General features: G+C 46.4%; 1 protein-coding gene across 1 annotated transcript in view; it reads right to left on the bottom strand.

Annotated features, from left to right (window-relative positions):
• The window catches only part of PRKAA1 (protein kinase AMP-activated catalytic subunit alpha 1), an 81955-nt gene extending 69077 nt beyond the window's left edge, over positions 1–12878 (bottom strand). Inside the window, exon 1 of the mRNA XM_082255682.1 lies at positions 12724–12878. Within this exon, the coding sequence (XP_082111808.1) occupies positions 12724–12850 (127 nt within the window). The 5' untranslated portion in view covers positions 12851–12878. The remainder of the gene's footprint in view (positions 1–12723) is intronic.
• Between the last annotated feature and the right edge of the window lie 10746 nt (positions 12879–23624).

Raw genomic sequence — 23624 nt, forward strand, 5'->3', positions numbered from 1 at the left:
TTTCCTGTTTTGGTGACTGGTGCTATATGGGACAGAAGGAAGGGGAAATAAAAAGCACTTTTTAGTACAGTAGTAGACTTTTAGGCCCCTTTCACACGGGGCGGTTCTGTTTTGACAGATTACACTTGCTCAGTGGGGATCGCTCTGTTCAGAGCTGTGCAGAGACCGACCTGTCAGAGTCCCGCTCTCCTCTATGGGAAGATCGGATGAAAACGGACAACCTGTCAGTTTCCATCTGATCCGACCCCCTGGAGGGATGGCGAAGGTATAGCCATACGCCTGTTTTCAGCAGATCTTGTCAGATCGGATGCCAGCGGACACTAGTCTGCTGACATCAGCCTCCCCATAGAGCTCAATGGGTGGCCCAAACGAGTCTGCCTGAAAACAGGCAGGTGGACCCAATCATTCCAATCATTTGAAAGAGACCTTAGGACAGACATTATGCCATCTGTGCACCAATATCATGTCTGAGGTCATGACATGACACCAATACTAAAACACACTGTTTATTTCCACTGTCCCTTCGAATTGTGTATATGGATTACACTAATTTTAAAAAAAATTAAATCCAAGTACCCATTTCGTAATCTATATACAGCGGTCACATGACCCAGCCTTTTCCCAGCCTGTTTGCAGGGAAACAAGCAGAAGGAGCTTCTAGTCCTCTGCTGCTGGTCCCAAAAAAAAAAAAAAAAAAAAAAACTTTTGGAATACAAAAAAATAAGATTAATCCATATCAATACACTGTTTAAATTATCACACAAATACATAATTTGAGATAAAAACTTTTGTTTGCAACAACATGGTGTGGGCAGACTTCTGCCAGTCACAGGCTGTGTCATGCCCCTCCAGCCTATGTCTGAGAATAAGAGGGAGGTGAAGCCTCCATTAATATACCACCCACATTGTGTTTCCCTGGTTAGTGGGCATAAATGAGGAGGGAGTGAGCTGTCATTTACCAATGTGTATACGCCCACATGTGACGCTATAGTCACATGGGCTGCTCAGATGTGAAAGGGAGGAAATGCTCAGCATTGAAACTCACTGAAGACTGAGCATGTGCAGAGCTGACACCACAGCTGCAAAATCCTTAGCTGAATTGGGGACAGAACAGAAGGGGGGCGATAGAGAGCAGTAGGATCAAAAAGGTTTTTTTTGAAGAAAACAAATCTCAGTGCCCAAGTATGAAAAGCAGGCAATCAACCATTTAGCCCCCTTTCACACATGTGCGACTTGTAATGCGATTTGGGACTGCAAAATAGCATGACAAGTCGTTCATTATTTCCAATGAGTACCATTCATATCTGTGCGACTTGAAGTCGCACCGACTTCAAAATAGTCCCTGCACTACTTTGGCACGATTTTGATGCGTTTTGAGATCCAAAGACATTCAAATCCAAAGACATTCAAGCCAAGTCAAACTCGCATCAAAATCACGTCAAAATTGCGGCAACAAAGTGACGGCAAAATCGCTGTAAAATCATGCGACTTTGAAGTCGCAGAAGTGTGAAAGGGGCCTTGTTGAGTTTTTTTTTATAATGTGGATTTAGGGACACTTTAATATACTAACAGAAAGTCAACCTTTGTCCCCAACATGGGGATGTGTTAAAGCTGAACTTCTGGCACAAAAAACTTTTAATACGTTTCCCAATAGTAACAAAGGATATAAATCCAATGTATGCTACACCTTTGCAAACCTAGATATCACCTTGTAATAGCAGCTGTGATAATGGCACATAGCCTGTGTAGACAGAGCTGTGGGAGGGACCAGCCAATGGGCCGCCATTCCTTCTACCAACAAATGGCCCACTATTCCTTCTACCAACAAATGGCCCACTATTCCTTCTACCAACAAATGGCCACTATTCCTTCTACCAACAAATGGCCACTATTCCTTCTACCAACAAATGGCCACTATCCCTTCTACCAACAAATGGCCACTATCCCTTCTACCAACAAATGGCCGCTATCCCTTCTACCAACAAATGGCCGCTATCCCTTCTACCAACAAATGGCCACTATCCCTTCTACCAACAAATGGCCACTATCCCTTCTACCAACAAATGGCCACTATCCCTTCTACCAACAAATGGCCACTATCCCTTCTACCAACAAATGGCCACTATCCCTTCTACCAACAAATGGCCACTATCCCTTCTACCAACAAATGGCCACTATCCCTTCTACCAACAAATGGCCGCTATTCCTTCTACCAACAAATGGCCACTATTCCTATCACTGACAGCAATGATGGGGCATTTATTCCTCCCACTGGCCAGATGCAGGAAGTGAGTAAATCCCTGCAAATTAATGGAATTCCTTGGAGACCCCCAGGTGACCAGAACTAGTGTCCCCACTAGAAGATTTCCCTGCTATTACTTCTGGGGAAAAGCCAAAAAACGGAATTTTTGTAAAATCTTACCTGTAAAATTCCTTTCTCTGAGTCCTCCGACAGTCGCCGCCTCTTCTTATTCGTCACATATGGGGTATTAGACTTTGCTCCGAAGGAGTAGCTAGGCAACAGAATATGTTAACAATAAGGCTTTAACATATCCCACCCTCAAGGGGTGGTCCCCTCAGTCAATACCCTCCTACTTCCTGCAACCATACCTCAGTTTTAGTGGAATAGCAGTAGAGTATACAATCAAACCCCAAAAGAGGGGCGGGGGCGGCGACTGTCGGAGGACTCAGAGAAAGGAATTTTACAGGTAAGATTTTACAAAAATTCCGTTCTCTTACGTCCTCCGACAGTCGCCGCCTCTTCATATTCGTCACATATGGGGACGTCCCAAAGCAGTGCAAACATGAGGGGTGGGAAACGCATCCGCGCCGAAAGGCAACGCAGTCTCCGCATCAAAGAAGGAACCTTACCAAAGGAAGGAAACCAGCTGGGCAACAGCAAAAAACAAGTGCTCAACAGGAGCAACAACCCAGGAAAAGACAAAAAACCAGGGGATACAAAACTTATCCCAACAGCCAGGAGTCCCCAACAAGGGACCCTAGGGAACAGCCGCACTAAGAACCTTGCGGCCAAAGTTAGCACCCGCCGATGCCTGAACATCTACTTTGTAGAATTTCGTGAAAGTGTGCACGGTCGACCAAGTCGCCGCCTTACACACCTGGGCTACAGAAGCCCCATGACAGGCCCAAGACGTACTCAGAGATCTAGTAGAGTGCGCCTTCACAGGCACAGGGGGAACCTTCCCCTGCAAAGCATAGGCCTGTTCAATGGTCTGCCTGATCCATTTGGCGATGGTAGAGGCCGAAGCCGCCATGCCCTTCCGAGGACCCTCTGGAAGAACAAACAAGGAGTCCGTCTTTCGAAAAGACTCAGTCGATTTAAGGTAAACCCTTATCGCCCGAACAACATCCAGAGAGTGCAATCTCACCTCCTTTGGATGTTTAGGCTTCGTGCACAATGAAGGCAAGACAATATCCTCATTAAGATGGAAGTCCGAAACTCGTTTCGGAAGAAAAGAAGGATTAGGTCGCAAGACCACCCTATCCAAATGAATAACCAGGTACGGAGACTTGCAGGACAAGGCCGCCAGCTCCGACACTCTGCGAGCCGAAGTGATCGCCACCAAAAAGGCGACCTTTTTGGACAACATAGACAACGAGATCTCCCTGATCTGTTCAAAAGGAGCACGTTGTAACAGACAGAACGAGATTCAAGTCCCAAGGGGGCAGAGGATCCCGCCTCGGGGGAACCAGATGCCGCACACCCTGAACAAAGGTGCCAACCAATGGGTTGGAAGCCACGGGACGTTGAAACAGAACGGCCAGAGCCGACACCCGACCCTTTATCGTAGCCAGCGCCAAACGCTGATCAACACCCGTTTGAAGGAAAGACAGCACACGGGACACCGAGTACGTGCGGGGTGAAAACCCCCTGGACTCACACCAGGCAAAATAGGCCTTCCAAGTACGGTAATAAACCTTCCCCGAGGAAGATTTCCTCGCATTGATTAAAGTATGGACGACCTCCGGGGAGAGACCCCTCTCCTTCAGGACCTCGGTCTCAACAGCCAGGCCGTCAAAGCCAGCGACTGTAAAGCAGGATGGTATATCGGTCCTTGAGACAGTAGATCGTCTCGAAGAGGCAGACGCCACGGGGCGTCGACCGCCAGATTCACGAGATCTGCGTACCAGGACCGGCGAGGCCAGTCCGGTGCCACAAGAATCACCGTGTTGCGTTCCGAGTGTAACCTGCGAAGGAACCTGGACAGCAACTGAATCGGTGGAAACGCGTACATCAGCCTGTACTGATGCCACGGGGCCACTAACGCGTCCGACGCGTCTGCCCGAGGGTCGCGCGTCCTTGCCACGAACCTCTTCACCTTGTTGTTGAGGCGAGACGCGAACAGGTCCACATCTGGAAGACCCCACTTCGCGCACAACGTCTGGAAGACAGCCGGATGGAGAGACCATTCCCCCTGATCCAGGGTCTGGCGACTCAGATAGTCCGCCTGCCAGTTCTCCACTCCCGGAATGTGAACCGCCGTTATCGCCAGGACATGAGTCTCGGCCCAAGACAGAATGTCGGCCACTTCTCGAGCCGCTCGGGCACTCCTGGTGCCCCCTTGGTGGTTGATGTAGGCCACCGCCGTGGCATTGTCCGTCTGCACCCGAACCGGGCAACCCTGCAGCCGGTCCGTCCAGCGAAGACGACAGACGTATCGCACGCAATTCCAGAATGTTGATCGGAAGGGAAGACTCCCCCTCCGACCAAGTCCCCTGAGCGGACAGAAACGCCCTGGGCCCTCAATAATGCCAGAACCGGTGCAAGCACCTTGGTGAAGACCCGCGGAGGCGAGACCAAAGGGCAACGCCACGAACTGGTAGTGATCCTCCGCAATGGCAAATCGAAGGTACCTCCGATGACCCTCGAATATGGGGATGTGAAGGTACGCATCCTTCAAATCGATGGAGGCCATGAATTCCCCCGGAGCCAGGGCAGCCACCACCGACCGCAGGGATTCCATGCGGAACTTGCGAACCCGCACAGAGCGGTTCAGAGCCTTCAAGTCCAGAATCGGACGAACCTTGCCCTCCTTTCTGGGCACGGTGAACAGATTGGAATAAAACCCCCGAAACCTGTCCCGATGAGGCACCGGAACCACCACTCCCTGAGCCCTCAGGTCCCGCACCGCCAGGTGCAGGTCCCGCAAGCGCTCTGGAGACAGTTGAAGATTTGAGGGAAAAAAATCTGCTCTCCGGCCGAGAGAGAAACTCGATCTTGTAACCAGATCAAATGATTTCCAGAACCCATCTGTCCCGCACACGGGCCAACCAGGGCTGAAGAAAACCGAGCAAGCGTCCCCCCACCCCAAAACTGGGTGAGGGCGCCCCTTCAGGCCGAACTGTTATGGGCTGCAGGTCCGGATTGGCCGGACTTCTGTTTACCAGACCAGGGCTTCTTCTGAGAGCCTTGACCTTTGAACGGTTTGCCCTTGTAGTGCGGCCGAAAGGCACGAAAGGACCCCTGAGGGGGCCGAAAATTAGCATGCTTCTTCCCAGAAGCCCCCTTAGCCTTGGGGAAATGGGGCAAGAGAGTGCTCTTACCCCCGGTGATCCCCTTAATCAACACATCCAGGGACTCCCCAAAAAGGCGAGACCCATCATAAGGCAGATTGGCTAAGGTCTTACGTGAAGATTGGTCCACCGACCAACATTTCAACCAAACCAGGCGGCGAGACAACACCGCCACGCTGTGCACACGTGCAGCCAACGGAATCAGGTCCAGGTCCGCATCACACAGATACATGACACCCTGGTGGATCTGATCCACCATATCCAGGGTCGCCGGCGAGGCCGAGTCGGCCACTAGGACGCGCCTAAGCATCTGCGTCCAACTTGCGATCGCCTGGGCCGCCATGAGAGAAGCAAACAGAGCCTTAAGCATAGAACCCGTAACAGAATAAGTATGACGGGCAAGAGACTCCAGTCTCCTATCCGTGGCATCACGGAAAACAGGGGAACCCTCTGCAGGAATCGCAGTGGCTTTGTTCAAAACCGCAATTGCATGATCCACTGGTGGAGGCACACACCACCTTTCATCAGTGGCAGGCGAAAAAGGATAACGCAGCTTGAATTTACTTGGTACCGCAAAAGGTTTGCGCAGATCGCGCCATTGATCCTTAACAGCGCGCTGAAAATCAGCATTGCAGGGAAAAACCTGCGGCGTCCTGCGTTTCCTCTGCGTCCCATGAGCCGCCAAGGCAGCGGGGGGACACACTTCGTCCTGCAAACGCAGCGTTTGCTTAATGGAAGCAATCAACTCATCCATGATTGCAAGCTCTTCAGGCGAGCCAGGGGGAGAATTATCAACCCCCTCAACTTCAGCCTCCACCTCAGACCCCACTAGATCAAGAGAGGAGCGGGACCCCGATAAGGAGGCCCCTGCCAGAACAGCCCCATCACCTTCACCCTCAGAATCAGAGGAAAGAGCAACTCTGGGCCTTTTAGTAGATTGAGCAGCCACCAGCATTTGCACCTGAGCAGCAAGGCCAGCCACAATAGTGGCTAAATCCCCCCCTGGGGGGGAAACAGCGGTCCCCTGGCTTTCCACCAATACTGTAGGAAATTTGCCCTCCTGAGAATCCATTGCCCCTGTAATGCCAGACAACCAAAGGTAAACTGCCCCTTTTAAGCAAGCGCGGCAAGCGCAGCCCACCGCACCACACTCAAGCACAATGAGACCCCCACAGGGAATATGCAAACTGAACACAGGCAATGGATAGCAAGAACAGAAGGATAAAACCTGAGGAGACCCTCGCCGCTGCTGCTGCCTCGATCGGTGTTCCTGGAAAGAGGAAGTGATGCTGCCAGGGCGCTTCTATGTAAGCCTATGGAGGCTACAAGAAAATGGCCGCCATGCATGTAAACCATGCGGCCGGAGCGGGTGTAGGCAAAATGGCGTCGTTTGGCGCCGAAACCGCCGCTCCACAGTGCATTAAAACACACATTACATTCCATATCAGAATACATGTCAGATCGCCGCAGCGATCGCTGTATATGCCCAAACATGCCAAAAAAACATGCCCCACAGCACACAGCTTCTCACACTGACCAGTCTGACACACACAGTGTCATACAGCTCCCCCCCCCCCCCCTTGCAGCCCACAGCATGCAGCCGAGAGATAGGGAGACAAGCAGTGTGAATAGAGGCAGGTTACACAGTCCCAGACTGACAACCCCCCCAGACAGACAGGTCCCCACATAAATACACTTACCTCACACGGCGTGGGGGACCCGCACAGGCGAACAAGCCGCTGCACATGAGGCAGGGAGAGTCGCAATTCAAGACGCACAAAATGGGGGTTAAGAAACCGCACAGCGTCCAGTGAGGTAGCCACCTCACCAATCATCCCTGCACCGAACAGGGATGGGTCGTTCACTGTGCCAGGAGCGTTACCTGGCTGAACGCTCGATGGCAGACTGGGAAGCCACTGACCCACGACCAGGGGGATCAGCCCGAGACCCAGTCCGCATGATCCTCTTCGTCCGAAGAACTAACGCTGACAAAATAACAGCTAAATAAAGGTAGAGAGAAAAACTCAAACAAAATATTAAAAAGAAGAAAGAGTCTGGGACAGAAAGTCCCAGCACAGAGAGAGCCAGCCACTCCTGACAAGCTAGACATTAAAACTGAGATATGGTTGCAGGAAGTAGGAGGGTATTGACTGAGGGGACCACCCCTTGAGGGTGGGATATGTTAAAGCTTTATTGTTAACATATTCTGTTGCCTAGCTACTCCTTCGGAGCAAAGTCTAATACCCCATATGTGACGAATAAGAAGAGGCGGCGACTGTCGGAGGACGTAAGAGAAATTAGGATTTACTTTGATAATGGTAAACAAGACAAATCAAAAGGGTGAATCTCCCTAACGGGGGCAGAGACAGCAATAAACTGACAGGTGTTCTAATCCCTCTCCACTCCAGCCAAAACTAAAAAATGTCTCTTTAGTTCTACTTTGAATAAGTAAACTTACTTTCTGAAGATCCCCCCACATTTCCTTGAATTCTGTGCCATGCAGTCTCTATGCCCCCTCAGTAGGCACTGCTGTGTCACACATTTCACAGAGCCTGCCTTCTGAACTACAAAGGCGCTGAAAGGAGGCAGAGTCAGTACAGGAATCATTGTTTGCATGCAGCGAGGTACCATGGGATATGTAGTCCATAGAAAGGAGAAGCTGCAAAGCATGAGAATCCAGGACGTTGTGGAAAGAGATTGTAAGTAGACAGACAGAACTTACAATATAAAAGGAAAATTTCCAAGTAAGCTTTTATTAGATTGTCAAAAATAATTGTCTATATTAATACTATGCTGCTGTTAGAAAAAACTACGCTGTGGCCATAGATTTCCTTTACTGTTTATATTTATTAGCCCAGAATTCAGCTTTAACTAATTGTGACCTTCATATTTAGATAGCGGTGTGCACGTTCATGCCACAGGTAGGAGTGGTAGCAGCCAGAAGAGACTGGCGTCAGCCTTATCTGAGAAGGAGTTAGACAGATGAGGCAACAAAAAAGGAAAAAAAAACTCAATGACAACCAGCCAGTGAGCTGGGAGTGTCAGATGTGACAATTGTTGCTGGAAGCAGACAATCATCTGACATCTAGGAGTGCACTCATCCCATCCATACATGGGCTTACAATCAAGCCGGTTAGTGGCTGCCAGTAAACGTGTGACCGTACACGGAGGAGCTGAATGCTGAACTCTGGGCAGGTATAAACTTCACATGCATTCATTAATACATCAAATGTATTGATTGTATCTGAACCCCAGGAACAGAGCAAATTCCACCCCTGTAGTGAGCCACTGTCCCACACAGCAACCAATCACAGACCAGCTGCCTGTGTCCTGCCAGCCAATAAAGACAAAGAGGCAGTGGAACCAGAGGACTGCATAGGAGCCTTCTCCTATAACACAACCCCCCCCCCCCCCCCCCCGGGCACACTCATAGAACAGGGGGTGGGGCAATATAACTCTGATCAAGCTCAATGTGAACACCCACAAATCCGGCTTCTGTCAGGGAGGAGTACACAGGCTGGACGGAAGGGGATTTTCTTCACACTTCAATACCATTTCATGGTATAAAGCTGATACAAGTATTAGGCTCCATTCACACCAATGTATTTTTTCATGATTTTTGTGCCTCTGCGTTTTTGGAAAGGGTCAGCAGCTTTTTTAAAACACAAAATAGTGCTTTTTTTTTGCTTCGATAAGACTTAAATGGGGAAGCTTCAGAAAAGCATGTAGTGTGTTCTTACGGCATTTTTGCCACAATTAGCATTTTTAAATCTGCCCAACAAATTTCTCCCCCCCCCCCCCCCCAAAAAAAAAAAAAAAAAAGACAAAAAATGCAAAATGTAAGAAAAAAAAAAAAAAAAAAAAAATGGAAAGTGCTACAGAAATGCTCAAAAGCAACATGCATAGGTGTGAATCCAGCCTTCGGCTCCGTTCACATCAAGCAGTTTTTGGGCGATTTTCTGCTCCAAGCCTCAGCTCTAAAAACACCAAACAAGACAAATCCCATTCATTTCATTGGCCCTGTTCACATCTGAGCGTTACGTCCCCTTAAGCAAAACACCCGTTACGCTTTTTTAGCAGATTACAGGAGTTTTACTGCTTTTCATTGGTCATTTGTCAACTCAAAACGCCTGCACAAACAGCAACGCCTAGAGGTGAATAGAGCATTGGACAATACTGCATGGACCTGTAATGTTTATGAGACTTCTCTACATCCAAGCAGCTGTGAAGAGCTAAATGTGACCAAGTATCAGCCTCTTGTAACCCCCTATACAGAAGAACTAAGGCTGCGGAAGGGAAAATCAGTACTAATCGAGTGGCAGTGCAAAAAGCAGAGACAGGGAGATGGGCCGTGTCAGCCAGCTTCTTTAAAGAGGTTATAAACCCCCCTTAAAGCGGAGTTCCACCCAAATGTGGAACTTTCGCTCATTTGCTCCCCCCCTCCGGTGCCACATTTGGCACCTCTCACAGGTACCCTTCCCCACTTCCAGGAACAGCGCAGCGGCAGCGAAGTGAGGCCCTCCTCCTACTCTCTGCCGCCGAGCCAATCCAAATGCACAGTGCGCCGTAAGGACCCGCCTGTGAAGCCGCTAGGCTTCACTGCCGGGTTCCCTGACCGGCAATGGTGGCGGGAGCCCCCAACAGCCAATGGAAACATCGGCTGCGGTGCCGACATCGCTGGACTCCAGGACAGGCAAGTGTCCTTACATTAAAAGTCAGCAGCTACAGTATGCGTAGCTGCTGATTTAGTTTTTGGAGGGTGGCGGAACTACGCTTCAATGACTTTTGCCTATAGGCAAGCCTACAATAAGGATTACCTATAGGTGCTATAAATATCTCCTATACATGCACTATTTTAGGAGATATTTACATTGAATGCAGCCGATAACGTAATTGGTGCATGCGCTCTGAAGGAACAGCCACCCATGCCGTTCATTCAGAGCCCTATGCCGTGAACGGCGGCTCCCATGCGCATGTGTGGGAGTGATGTCATCGCGCCTCCGGCCGATCAGATGGCCGGAGGACACGAACCAGGACAGCCGAAAAATGTCTGCCGTGTTATGGTGAGCAGGCGGCACCACGGGGGCTTCGTTCTAAGGCAAGTATTTCATAATGAGCTAGTGCGATGCATACTAGCTCATTATGCCCTTATCTTTCGGGTTACAGATCCTCCAGCTGCCTGATCAGCGGAGATCAGTGGATTGATCCCCGCTGAGCAAAAGCGAGTCCGCTGGGCGTAAAGCCAATGTGGAATGACCCTTATGGGCTAGTTTAGTATGGATTACACAGTTCTAAGATTTTAATTGAATTGATGATTACCACTCAAAAATCATGTGTTGTCACTGAGCCACAGAAAAAAAAAAAAAAAAAACACAGAATTGATTCGGTACCAACAGTTCGGGTGTAACTTCACAATATAAAGCAGGGGTGGGGAACCTACATCCCGGGGGCCGTATGCGGCCCTCAAAGTCATTTGGTCCGGCCCCCCGTGCAGCTGAGTCTGAGTCTCAGCTGATCTGTCAGAACACAGCCAATGATTCCTGTATAGTTCTGGCTCCGTTCTGACAGTCTGAGTGAGTCACAGTCTGAGTGAGTCACAGTCTGAGTGAGTCACAGTCTGAGTGAGTCACAGTCTGAGTGAGTCACAGTCTGAGTGAGTCACAGTCTGAGTGAGTCACAGAGTGATATCAAATGCACTTCGCCTGTGACCAATACAGGAAACATCACCTCTTCCTCCAGCACGGCGCCGCTGCTAGCCAGCATTTTCCGCCAGCAGCACACAGCAGTACCAACAGCACAGTACCAGCCAGCAGTACCCACAACATTACCAGCCTGAGCCAGCAGTAACAGCCAGCAGTACCCAAAGCACAGTACCAGCCAGTAGTACCAGCCAGCAGTACCCACAGCACAGTACCAGCCAGTAGTACCAGCCAGCACTACCAGCCAGCAGTACCAGCCAGCACAGTACCAGCCAGCACAGTACCAGCCAGCACAGTACCAGCCTGAGCCAGCAGTACCCAAGGCAGTACCTACAGCAGAGTACCAGCCTGAATCAGCAATACCCACAGCAGTACCAGCCTGAGCCAGCAGTACCCACAGCACAGTACAAGCCAGCAGAACCAACCTGAGCCAGCAGTACCAGCCAGCTATACCCCCCCAGCAGTTCTTTTCAAAACTTACCCACCACAAAGTCGACTGCCCTTTAGACTGATCGACGCAAACCTGGAAAACCAGTTGCGAGTAGCAACATCATCAATACCAGCTAACATCACACACCTCACCAAAGAGCAGCAGTTGCAGCCATGACATTAGGGGTGAGTTAATTAAATTTTTGACCAGATATAATAGGCACATTTTTAAGTTGATAATTTTGTACGGCCCCCCGAATGATTTTACAAATACCCAAATGGCCCTTGGCAGAAAAAAGGTTCCCCACCCCTGATATAAAGTCACAGTACAGCTACAATAATAGAACCCCGACAGCCAGGTCCAACCTCCAATCATCTCCCTATTCCACAAGAAAATTCCATCCACATCCCAATTATAGCAGACTGTGGGGGCAGCGTTACCTGGAGCTCAGCATTCACTGTGACATTCACCTGTGGGAACACACCGCCGCACTCACCCAACACCACAACAGTCACATTCACCCATGCCCACTCATCTGTGGCAATGTTAACCAATGGTAACACAACCCCATAGCAACTTTCACCTATGGCAACACGGTCCTTTGACACACATCCATTGCAACATTCACCCATAACACCCACCTGTGGCAATGTTAACCAATGGCAACATACTGTGGCACTAACCCATGGCAACAGAGTAACATTCACCCATGACACTTATCTATGACAGCAGTTGCCCACGGTAACGCACCATCAGCATCGCCCACGGCAACACGCCATCAGTGTCGCCCACGGCAACTCACTGAAGCTCACACATGGCAACCTTCACCCATAGAAATACAGTGACACTCACCTATAGCAACATTAACCAATAGCAGCACACCTATGGCTACATAGTGATATTCAACATTCACCTGTAGCAACAGACGGCCATTGTAATAGACTGACACTCCCCCGTGGCACCGTGCCATGGCACCAGTCACATCCCTCCCCATGGCGGAGTTTTCCACCCCCAGTCACCACAAACCCGGCCTCCTCTCCTCCCTCAGCTTCCACTCACCCTTCACCTTGCCGAACGTGCCCACCCCGAGCGTGTCCCCCAGGATATAGTGTCCGATCTTCATCCTCCCGTCTTGATGCTTCTGTTTCTCGGCCGCCATCTTCCTCAGGGAACTGAGCCTGCGCATTGCGCGCTCCGGACACAGGCGGGGAGGGAAGGCGGTGGCGAGCACGTCCTGTCAGAGCAAGGCGCGCACAGCGGAGAGCCGTAGACACTGATAAGGCGAGGAAGGCGGGGCTGGGAGGGCGCAGGGTATTTATCAGCAGCCAAGAAGCAGCTGGTTGGTTATGGACAGGCAAGGGGCGGGGTTACACCGCTCTGCTCACTTTAGTAAACACAGCCTACATGTGGCGGGGTGTAGGGATGGGGCGGGGCATAAAGTTACATGTCAGCTCATCCATTACTGTCTATTTACACACACATACTGTATATACATATAACATAGCTCCCAACTGTCCCTGATAGGAACCAGTGTTAATTTCGTCGACTAAAACGTTTTCGTCGACTAACACAATTCAGATGACTAAAATACGACTAAAACTAAAATGGCATTTTGGTCTTAAGACTAAAATACGACTAAAAATTAACACTGGTGCATGCTCAAAGCATAAATAATAACATATTAGATTTTTCACTCCCGGATCAGCAGTAGTATATATAATGAGTTTGGAAATTGTAGAGAAATGCTTAAATAATGCATTACAAATTACAATTGAACTACACCCATTCGATTATAGATGACTAAAATGAGTTTTAGTCGACTAAAATGTAGGACGTTTTAGTTGACTAAAATGTACTGGAGTTTTAGTCGACTAAATACGACTAAAACTAAAACACTTGCAGAAGACTAAAATAGGACTAAAACTAAAATGCCATTTTAGTCCTAAGACTAAGACTAAAACTAAATTGAAATTTGCTGCCAAAATTAACACTGATAGGAACAAAGTCCCTCTATTCCTCTGTCCTCCTCATTTGTCTCTCCTTTTAGTCTGATCTATATAGTTGTATATCCACTATTTATCTTTCACAAGGTGTTTCCCAGTGATAAACCTTTCATCACATTTCTAATTTGATGCATTTGTAAAATTCAAAAGCCAATATAAAGGAATAGTATTGGGAAAGGAAAAAAAAGCACTTATGGGTTTAACTTTTTTATGTCTAATTCCCCTTTAAGGGGGCGTGACAGGGGGTGTGTCCTAAACCAACATACCTTTGCTAATTGGTGTCCCTCGTTCCCATCTCAAAAAGTTGGGATGGGAAATATATGAGGGGTCTTCAAAAAGTTTCCACGCTTTTGTTTTATTTTTAATTTTTTATTATTTTTAATTTTTCCCCATCACCATTTCTTTCTCTCCCGGGAATGAACCCGACCTGGTCTGGCTGTACCCACTCTGACATCAGGTCCTTCATCCTAGTGGCCAGTACTTTCGCAAATCATTTTGTATCTGTATTTAAAGCGTAGTATACCGATTTTTGTGACTTTTACCTACAGGTAAGCCTATATAATAAGGCTTACCTGTAGGTACAATTAATATCTCCTAAACCTGCACAGTTTAGGAGATATTTGCACTGCATGCAACCGCTGGCGCTAGCGGCGCATGCGCTCTGAAGGTCCGGCGGACCCTCAGAGTTCCTTGCCGGAAAGTTAAAACCCCGTGCGCATGCGTGGGGTGACGTCATTCCGACTCCGGCCACTCACAGCGCCGGAGCTGCCGAACCCGGTAGAGACGCCGAGGGATCATGTCAGCTCCCACAGCGTTGTCCGGGGGTCCATGTCGGGGCTTCGTTTTAAGGTAAGCATTTCATAATGAGCTAGTATACGATGCATACTAGCTCATTATGCATTTGTCTTGCAGGGTTTGTTTTTTTTTTGGAGTATACTACCGCTTTAACAGGGATATCAGCCTGTATCTTGAACATAAGTTTACATCTTTTCCCTCCTTTGGTATAATTGTAATCAAGGCTGCTAATGCTTCTCTCCTCATCTCATAGCTTGTTCCTAATCCGTTCATATATGAGCATCGTTTTGGTATTAAAAGTTCTTTGAATTATTTGTAGTAGCCAATTGAAAATCCATCTGGGCCCAGCCTTTTCCCCATTGCAGAGTCTTTTAATGCTGCCTTCTTCTCATCTCATCTTCAGTTATGGGTTCCTCTAGGGCTGATTATTTTCCCTCTAATACTTTAGGTAACCTAGCTTCTCTTAGATATTATTTTATCTTTTCTATACTTTTAGCCTCCATTTCTTGTTGCCCCTTTTGCTTTACCGCGTATAACGACCCGTAATATTTTTGGAATTCTCCTGAAACCTTAGGCGTCGAATACACCAACTCGCCGGCGCTATTTTGAATTTTTTTCTATATTATTTGCCAATTTTTTTCTTTTTAATATCTTTGCTAGATATTTTCCTGGTTTATTTCCCCCTTGGTATCTTTCTTTATCTACTCTATTAATGACCAGTCTGGTCGCCTGTTCCATTAAATCTTTTAATTTATCCCTTTTTATCACCAATGTATGTTTAACTTCTGAGTCGGCTGTTTTCTTACGCTGTTGTTCTAGTTCATAAATTTATTTTAATAATATGTCTATGTTTTTTGTTCTTTCCTTTTTCCTTTGGGCACCTATAGATATTAAAATGCCCCTGATATAGGCCTTTTGGGCCTCCCAGATCGTAGCCTCTGTCATATATTGGGTATCATTTAATTCAAAATATTTCTAATTTTTTTTTTATCTTGTATTAGCTCCTCATTTATTCTCTATGGATTTATTCTATTTTGAGCTGTTGGTATCATCATTTTCATGGTGACAGGGGCATGGTCTGACAGTGTTGCTATTTCAATGTTTGTTTTGACCACTGGGTCTAGTAATCTATGCTCGACCATCATATAGTCAATCCTTGAATATGTCCCATATACTGGGGAGTGGAATGTATAATCCTGCATTTTCGGATGTTGTATTCTCCATTAATCTATCATTTGGTATTGATGCTTCCTTATCATCTTCAGTTGTGACTTTCTCATCCCCTGCACATGGGACGCACTGTCCAATATTGGTTCCAAACAGAAATTTAAATCTCCTGCCATGATCAAATATATTTTTTAAACTCCATTAACTTCCTCAAGACCTCACTCAGATAACTTATTATGTTCTTATTGGGACAATCGATTTTTGCTAATGTACAATCCATTTCACATAATCTTCCATTTAGGAACAGGAATCTTCCCTTCCCGTACCCCTCTTGCAAACCCAGTGGCCACCCCCTTTGCCCTTCTTGTTGTGGAGTCCCCGTAATACCATATAGGATGATCTTTTGAATATAGCTTTACATTTGTGGCGTGGGATATATGTGTCTCCTGGAAGAACACCACCCCTGCGATATGATGTTTTATCTCCATACCCGTCCACTGGAAAATGCTGCCACTTGGGCGTGTGCCCAGGAAGTTAATGGAGGGGGCGAGGGGAAAGACATTGAATGTCAGCAGAGACAACCCATATTATAAACTGAGAGATTACCCCTCCCTTCTCCCTCCCACTTCCCCTTCCGTCCCCCCCTACCCCCTTCCACCCCCACCTCCCATCCCCCTAACTAAATTTTTATTTTTGGGGGATTTTGACTCTATTTTGGCCTTCCATTCAACTATCCCTCACTCCATCCTATCACCCCCTGTCTGTCGACTTTCTCCTCTTGAGGTCAGGCTCTGTCTCTGCCCCCCAGCTGGGCCAAGTGCCTCTTGTATTGAGGAGCAGGTCCAGAGCCTGCTAAGTCACCAAGGGTCCCACCTTACTATATTCTTCTATCTATACCTCAGCCTTCAACTCCCTTCCCTCTCTGCTCCTGCTTCCCTTCCTATTTCAAGTCTTTCGTTCATCTCTTCTACTTTCTTTTAGACATCGGGATCTTCTTAAGGACAAGTTGCCATTGGTCTTCTTCTGATTCTATCCCATTTCTCATTATATCTGTCCAGCCAGGTGTGTCGGGTATAGATAAGGTCCAGTTTCTTACAAAACTCTTGTGTCTCTTCCAGGAATTTCAATCTTGCTATCCGACCGTCTTTTCATCCAACCAAACAAGGCAGGGAAACCCCAAGAATATTGAATGTTCTGCAATCACATTTGTTCTAGAAGTGGTTTAAGGAGCCTCCTTCTTGCTAAGGTCTCTGGTGCTAAATCTGCAAATACTGTATCTGGAGATTTGTTCTATCAAAATTTAACGGCAGTGCTCTTCTAAGTTTTTCCCATATTTGTGCTTAATGCTCGTAATAATGAAATCTCACTATTACATCTCTTGGTATTTCGGCTGTCATATTTTGAGGTTTGCTGATCCTATGGGCTCTTTCAATCTTCAAAGTCTCTGTTATTGTTTTTACTATTAAGGGGTTAAACACTTTTTTCACTTTGTCCTTTCATTTCTCCTCTCGTGATGTTTCTGTTAAACCTCGGATTCTCAAGTTTTTTCTTCTGTTGCGATTTTCCTGGTCTTCAATTTTATACCTCATATTCTTTTGTTTCATTTGTATGTTTTTTTATATGTTCTTTAAAGCGGAATTTCCGGGCACAGAAACATTTTTTTAATAAACATACACCCGGGACAGTCAGGGCTAGTACATTCCACAATGGCTAGCCTCTGATCTGTCCCGGTTCGCACTTACCTGCAAGAAGAAATACTCACTTATAAAATTTCATCTCTCTTGTGGGCAGCTGAAGCCGGCGCGATCCTCTTCGGCATCTTCTTCCGCGTCTTCTTCTCCCAGAATGCGCCTGCACCGGCCCCTCTCGTCACTTCCGGTGCGGCGCCGCATTCCTCCACAGCTTCTGGGCGATGACGTTCAGCTCCCAGGAATCATCGCAAGACAGGAAGTGACGGCGGAGCCGCAGCGCTGAGGGAGGAAGTGAAGAGTAGGTGAGTATATTCTATCTAAAATTACAAGGTGAGTGTAAAAAAAAAAAAAACCTAACTATCCAATTCCTTTTCAGGTTAAGAAGACCAAGCGGACGGGCACAAAAAAAAAGGTTGTTTTTGTGCCCGGAACTCCGCTTTAAGATTTTTTTTTTCTTGGGCGTGATTATCGTCTCTTCCTTCTGTTTCTTCCACCCTTGTCAATAATTGTCCCAATTTCCCATTCATTGTTGTCATATCTATTTTAAGGGAAAGATGCAATTTTGCAAGCATATCGACCATTTCTCTTTTAGTGGGCAATTGTGCTTTTATCCTTTGCTCTTCTTCTTGCACTGCTTCAGAATCACTTTCCATCTGTACTTCTTCGTTTGAATAATTGGGGCTATTCCCTCCCATTGATTGTCTGTTTTGCCCATTCATGTTGGTCCCTGTGGCTTGTTTGCTTCTAGCTCCTAATTTTTTTTGTAGTTATGCTATCGGTATTTCCTTCATGGGTCATATATTTTTTAACTGTGCCCGGACATGGGCTTATTTTTGGGGCTTTCCCTCCCCCCATCCTTTGCTAGTTTGCGCCCCATTGTGAGGTTTCCCTTCGTTTGTTTTTCTTATTGTTTTAATTTGTTTTTTTGTTTTCCCCTCTGCTTTTCTTTTCTATATATATTGGCCACTTCTAGGTAGTTCAGTTACGTAACTTTTCTCGAACATTCCTTAGTTGCCTTCGGTCCTTTCCTTACAGTTTCCAGTCCTCATAGCATATTCCTTTCCCTCCACACACCCATCCAAATTGCTTCCAGTTATTTTGTTTAGGAAGCCTCCTTTTGGGGTCTTGTTCCTTTTTCTCCCATTCTCTGTTTTCCTTATTTAATATGTCCCCACTCACCCTTTTTTGTTTTGCTCACAGTTCCTTCAGTTGTTTATTTCTTACAATGTTTGTATATCATATGTGGTATGTAAGCGCCGGTTCACATAGGAGCGACGCTACTTTCAGGGGCGACCTCCGAGATCGCGGTGCGAGCAGCGCGCCGCGACCTCGGAGCGGCCGCCACGGACTTCATAACATTGAAGTCTATGGCGGTTGCCTCCTGGTCGCCCCAAAGAAGCTCCGGACCCTTTTTCTAGGTCGGAGCGACTTGTGTCGCTCCTATTAGAACGGGTCCGCAGCTTTCCTATGGGAGGCGACCTGCGGCGACCTGTGAGGCGACCAGGTCGCCTCACAGGTCGCCCTAGTGTGAACCGGGGCTAAGACTTGTAAGAGAGGTCCAGAAGAGGTCAAGAAGAGAGACTCACTGCTCTGATGGACACTATAGCTTCATACTCCGTATCATGTACATACACTCTCTGACCATCTCCTGTATCATGTCTGCACACTGTCTGACTATCTCCTGTATCATGTCCGCACAATCTCTGACCATCTCCTGTATCATGTCCGCACACTTCCTGACCACCTCCTGTACACATGCTCCACATTTTTCCAGTACAACTAGATCACGCCTACAAATGAATGTCCCGCCCCTATTTAACCACTTGCCGACCGCCGCCCTACTATATATGGCAGCGGTCAGCCCCTCCCAGGCAAAGTGACGTATCGGTACGTCACTAGCCTGGGAGCGAATAGGGGGCGAGTGCGTGCCGCCGGAGGTGCGCTCCCGTCCCTGCTCGTACCCGAAGAAACCGGCGCGTGTGACCAGCGGACCCGATTTCCGCCGGTTACTCGCGATCGTCGGGTGGAGAGGGATAAAGGCAGGCAGCTAATGTAAACAAAGCCGCCTGTCATTCTCCCCTGTGTAAGAGCACAGATGAATCGGTCCTGCTATGTAGGACCGTTGATCTGTGCAGTTACACACACAGCAACATCCAATGACAGTTAGAATCACGCCCCTAGGGACACACTTAACCCCTCCCTCTCCAATAAAGTTAACCCCTTCCCTCCCAGTGTCATTTTTACAGTAACAGTGCATATGTATAGCACTGATTACTGTAGTAATGTCACTGGTACCCCCAAAAGTGTAAAAAATGTCAGTCAAGGGTCCGATCTGTCCGCTGCAATGTCGCAGTCCTGCAAAAAAAATTGCAGATCGCCGCCATTACTCGTTAAAAAAAACAAACACTAAAAATGACAGAAATCTTTCCCTTAGTTAGTAAACGCAATAACTTTTGCGCAAACCAATCAAAATACGCTTTTTGCGATTTTTTTTACCAAACATATGTAGCAGAAAACAAATTGGCCTAAAATGTTAAAAAATTTTGATTTTTACATTTTTTTGGGGGGAATTTCATATAAAAAAATGTGAAAAATATTGTTATTTTTGCAAAATCGTCGCTCTTTTTTTGTTTATAGCGCATGATCAAAAAATCGCACAGGTGATCAAATACCACCAAAAGAAAGCTCTGTTTGTGGGAAAAAAAGGACGTCAATTTCATTTGAGTACAGCGTTGCACGACCACGCAATTGTCCATTAAAGTCACGCAGTGCCGAATTGTAAAATAGGCCCTGGTCAGGAAGGGGGTAAAATCTTCCGGGGCTTACGTGGTTAAAACAATACTCCGTCTACAGACAAAAAAATGTCCCTTAAATTTTTTTGAGAATGTTGGAAACTATGTTGTCCTAATACAGAAAGATGAGTGTTGTCATGCAAAGACAGGAAGTATGTTATCAAAAGGATCACCAGATTAAAAAAAAAGAAAATAAAACCTGGAAAGGGAAAACTAATGCACACACAACATGTATGGACTATTGAGCAACAATATATTAAATTATTATTATTCGGAAGCATAGGCTACGAGGGTTTATCATTAGGACTTTGGAGCTACGGCTGATAAATATGAGACTTTATTACAGCCGCATATAGATATGTCTATACCTATCTATCTACACTGTTTATATCCACTCACCAGCCACTTTATTAGGTACACCTGTTCAATTGCTTTGTAACACAAATTGCTAATCAGCCAATCACTTGGCAACAACTCAATGCATTTAGGCATCTAGTCATGGTAAAGATGACTTGCTGAAGTTCAAACCGAGCATCAGAATGAGGAAGAAAGGGGATTTAAGTGACTTTGAACGTGGCATGGTTGTTGGTGCCAGACTGAGTATTTCAAAAACTGCTGATCTACTAGGATTTTCATGCACAACTATCTCTAGGGTATACAGAGAATGGTCCGAAAAAGAGAAAATATCTAGTGAATTAATTATTTTAAAACAAAAAATCCCTCAGAAAAAAATAATTTCCAGGTCCGAACACTGACATCAATTGATCTGGATCACATTTACATTTTCTGCACAGGCGTCAAGTGTTCACATCAGTGAATGCAATGTTATCTGGATTTTCATAAATTACAAACCTGTTAACAAGTCATCATCAGGCTAATAGGTACCTGCACCAACCCAAAGTAGGACTAAGGACAAACCATCTTTTTTCATTTTAGAGTAAGGGAGGGTACAACCTCAGTTTTTTTCTTCTTTTCCATTTGTGTCCCATTAGGGAGATTTCCCCTCACCTTCCAACCCATAGCCAAAACAGGTGGTGAAGAGAAATTCCTCCAAAGTGAGGGAATCCCTGGCTGTCACTGGGACTAGTGTCCCCACTGGTGACAACCCAAATTTGGGATTTTCCCTTTTGCTTTCAGGTTATGCAGGACAAATAGAGGGAGTGCCTCTCCCTAACAGGAGCACAAACAGCAATAAAACCTGTTTTAATTCTTTGCCACTTTATCCAAAACTATTTAAAACAAATCGTTCTTAATTCTACTTTAATGTTACACTACCAATTTATACAAATTGTGGGAAAAATGCCCCTTACATTGGAAATTAGCAGGAAGAATATTCATTACATTGGTGATCAGTGGAAAGAATGCCCCTTACATGAGGTTAGTGGGAACAATGCCCCCTACATTGGTGGTCAGTGGAAAGAATGTCCTTTACAGTGGTGGTTAGTGGGCCAGTTTGATGGAAACTGCCCGGGGAATAGTGTTTGGAGTATCTCGATCTGCTAAATAATAAACTTCCTGGAATGCATACAGTATATTGCTATTGTGGTTAAGGATCTGGGCGTGCTGTTGTATCCCCCCTATGGATGACAGGATTGGACTCAAGACCAGAACTGATTTTAGTATGAATATTTTGTTCTTTATCTTTGAAGCTCTTTGATTTTGATGTAAAAAAGTGGAGGATTACATTGATGATTTACTACATCTTCTGGGCTATTATCTTTATGTCCCCTAGCTGTCCCCTTCTGAATTTGAGAATTTGCACTCCAGCAAACTTTATGAAAACTTTTAATTTTACATTAATGGGTTTTTCTTTTATGGATATTGTTACATATGCTCCTGATCGAGATGTTTGAAGCATTTGAAATGCGTTGAGCTAATATGTGGATGTTGAACTGAAATAGGATTTGTGAACTACTTCACTTTGCAAACATTTGATATAGTGCTATATACAGTTTAAAAATGTGCTTAATAAACTTCATGATTTTACTAAATAAAAAGCCCATGGCTACAAGAACTTTTCTTGCTTTATGTGTGTTTGAGGATGTTGGTATATAGGACAAAAAAACCTTTATGCTTTATATTTATATTATGGTAAGTTGGAAGAATGTCCCTTACATTGGTGGTCAATGGGAATAATGCCCCTTACATTCGTGGTGGTCAGTGGAAGAACTGCCCCTTACATTGGTGGTCAATGGGAAGACTGTCCCCTTACATTGGTGGTCAATGGGAAGACTGCCCCCTTACACTGGTGGTCAGTGGGAAGATTGCCCGTCTTACAGTCAATTAGAAAGATCATTGGTGTAATGCCTTTGGCTTTGACAAGTAGCATTGCCCCTCAAACTATATAGGCACCATGACAGGTCAATCAGCTGTAGCTCAAGGAACACCTAGCAAACTCTGGAGGTTCCTCGGTTTCCACAGATCTCTAGTTGAGCATGTAAAGCATATTGGTTAAAGGCTCCTTTTATGGAGACATCAACGTAAAGCCTATGATTCTCAGGGAAAGAGAATCTATAATTAGTGTCATGCCCCATGCTGGCACAGTGTTCCCATGAACCTGGAATGTGCCCTAGGTTCAATCAATACATAGAAAATGGTTAAATAGTAGTCCTATGGTCAGTGTTGTATCTTGGCCTAGGCCAACAAGGCCCAGGCCTAGGGCGGCACTTTGCAGGGGGACAGCAAAAAAGCAGCACCCCAAAAGAAAATTTAAAAAAAACAGCCTTCTCCCGTCTCCTGCACGAAAAAGGTCCCCCACTGGCTTGCGCTACACTTTAAGTATAGTGCCAGGCTTAAGGGGTGAATTGGGCTGGAGGGCAGGGTCCAGGAGGCAAATCGGTTTTGCACCCACATAAAGCGGTCACACTGCTACCTGTGGGTATAATAATACCGACCGGTGAGGACATTCGGACAGACCGCATGGGCACTGATGAGGCTGCACTGATGGGCACTGATAGTGTGTGGTTGTGGTTTACAGATGACAAAGCAGGTCATAAAACAGGAAGGGGTGTGGCCTTTACAGGAAGGGGTGGGTCATATTTAAATTAGGGGGTGCCCACGTTTAGTCAGGCCTAGGGCAGCACAAAACCTAAATACACCACTGCCTAGGGTGACAGAATAATAACAGGAATGGGAACTAGAGGGAAAAAGGGACAGTGGTAGGATGATGAGGGAATGTATTTGACATTCTAAAGCAGCCTTTCTCAACACAGAGGAACCCTTGAAATAACTTTCCAATCTGAGGGAACCCCTGCTAAAATGACTATATCTACAACTCATGATACAATAATGTGAGGTTCAGTGAGAAGAATGCTCCTTATACTTGTGGTCATTGGGAAGAATTCTCTCCTTACAGATAACTAAAAGGATCAATGGTGTCAGTGGGAACTTATCAGTGAGGTAGAAATTGTTCATTGCTCAAGGAACCCCTAGCAACCTGTGGAAGAACCCTAAAGTTCCATGGAACTCTGTAGTAACACTCAATGATACAACTGTATGTCAAACACTCTGTA

The sequence above is a fragment of the Pelophylax lessonae genome (assembly GCF_965119305.1).
Source record: "Pelophylax lessonae genome assembly, chromosome: 1".
NCBI classification, from domain to species: domain Eukaryota; kingdom Metazoa; phylum Chordata; class Amphibia; order Anura; family Ranidae; genus Pelophylax; species Pelophylax lessonae.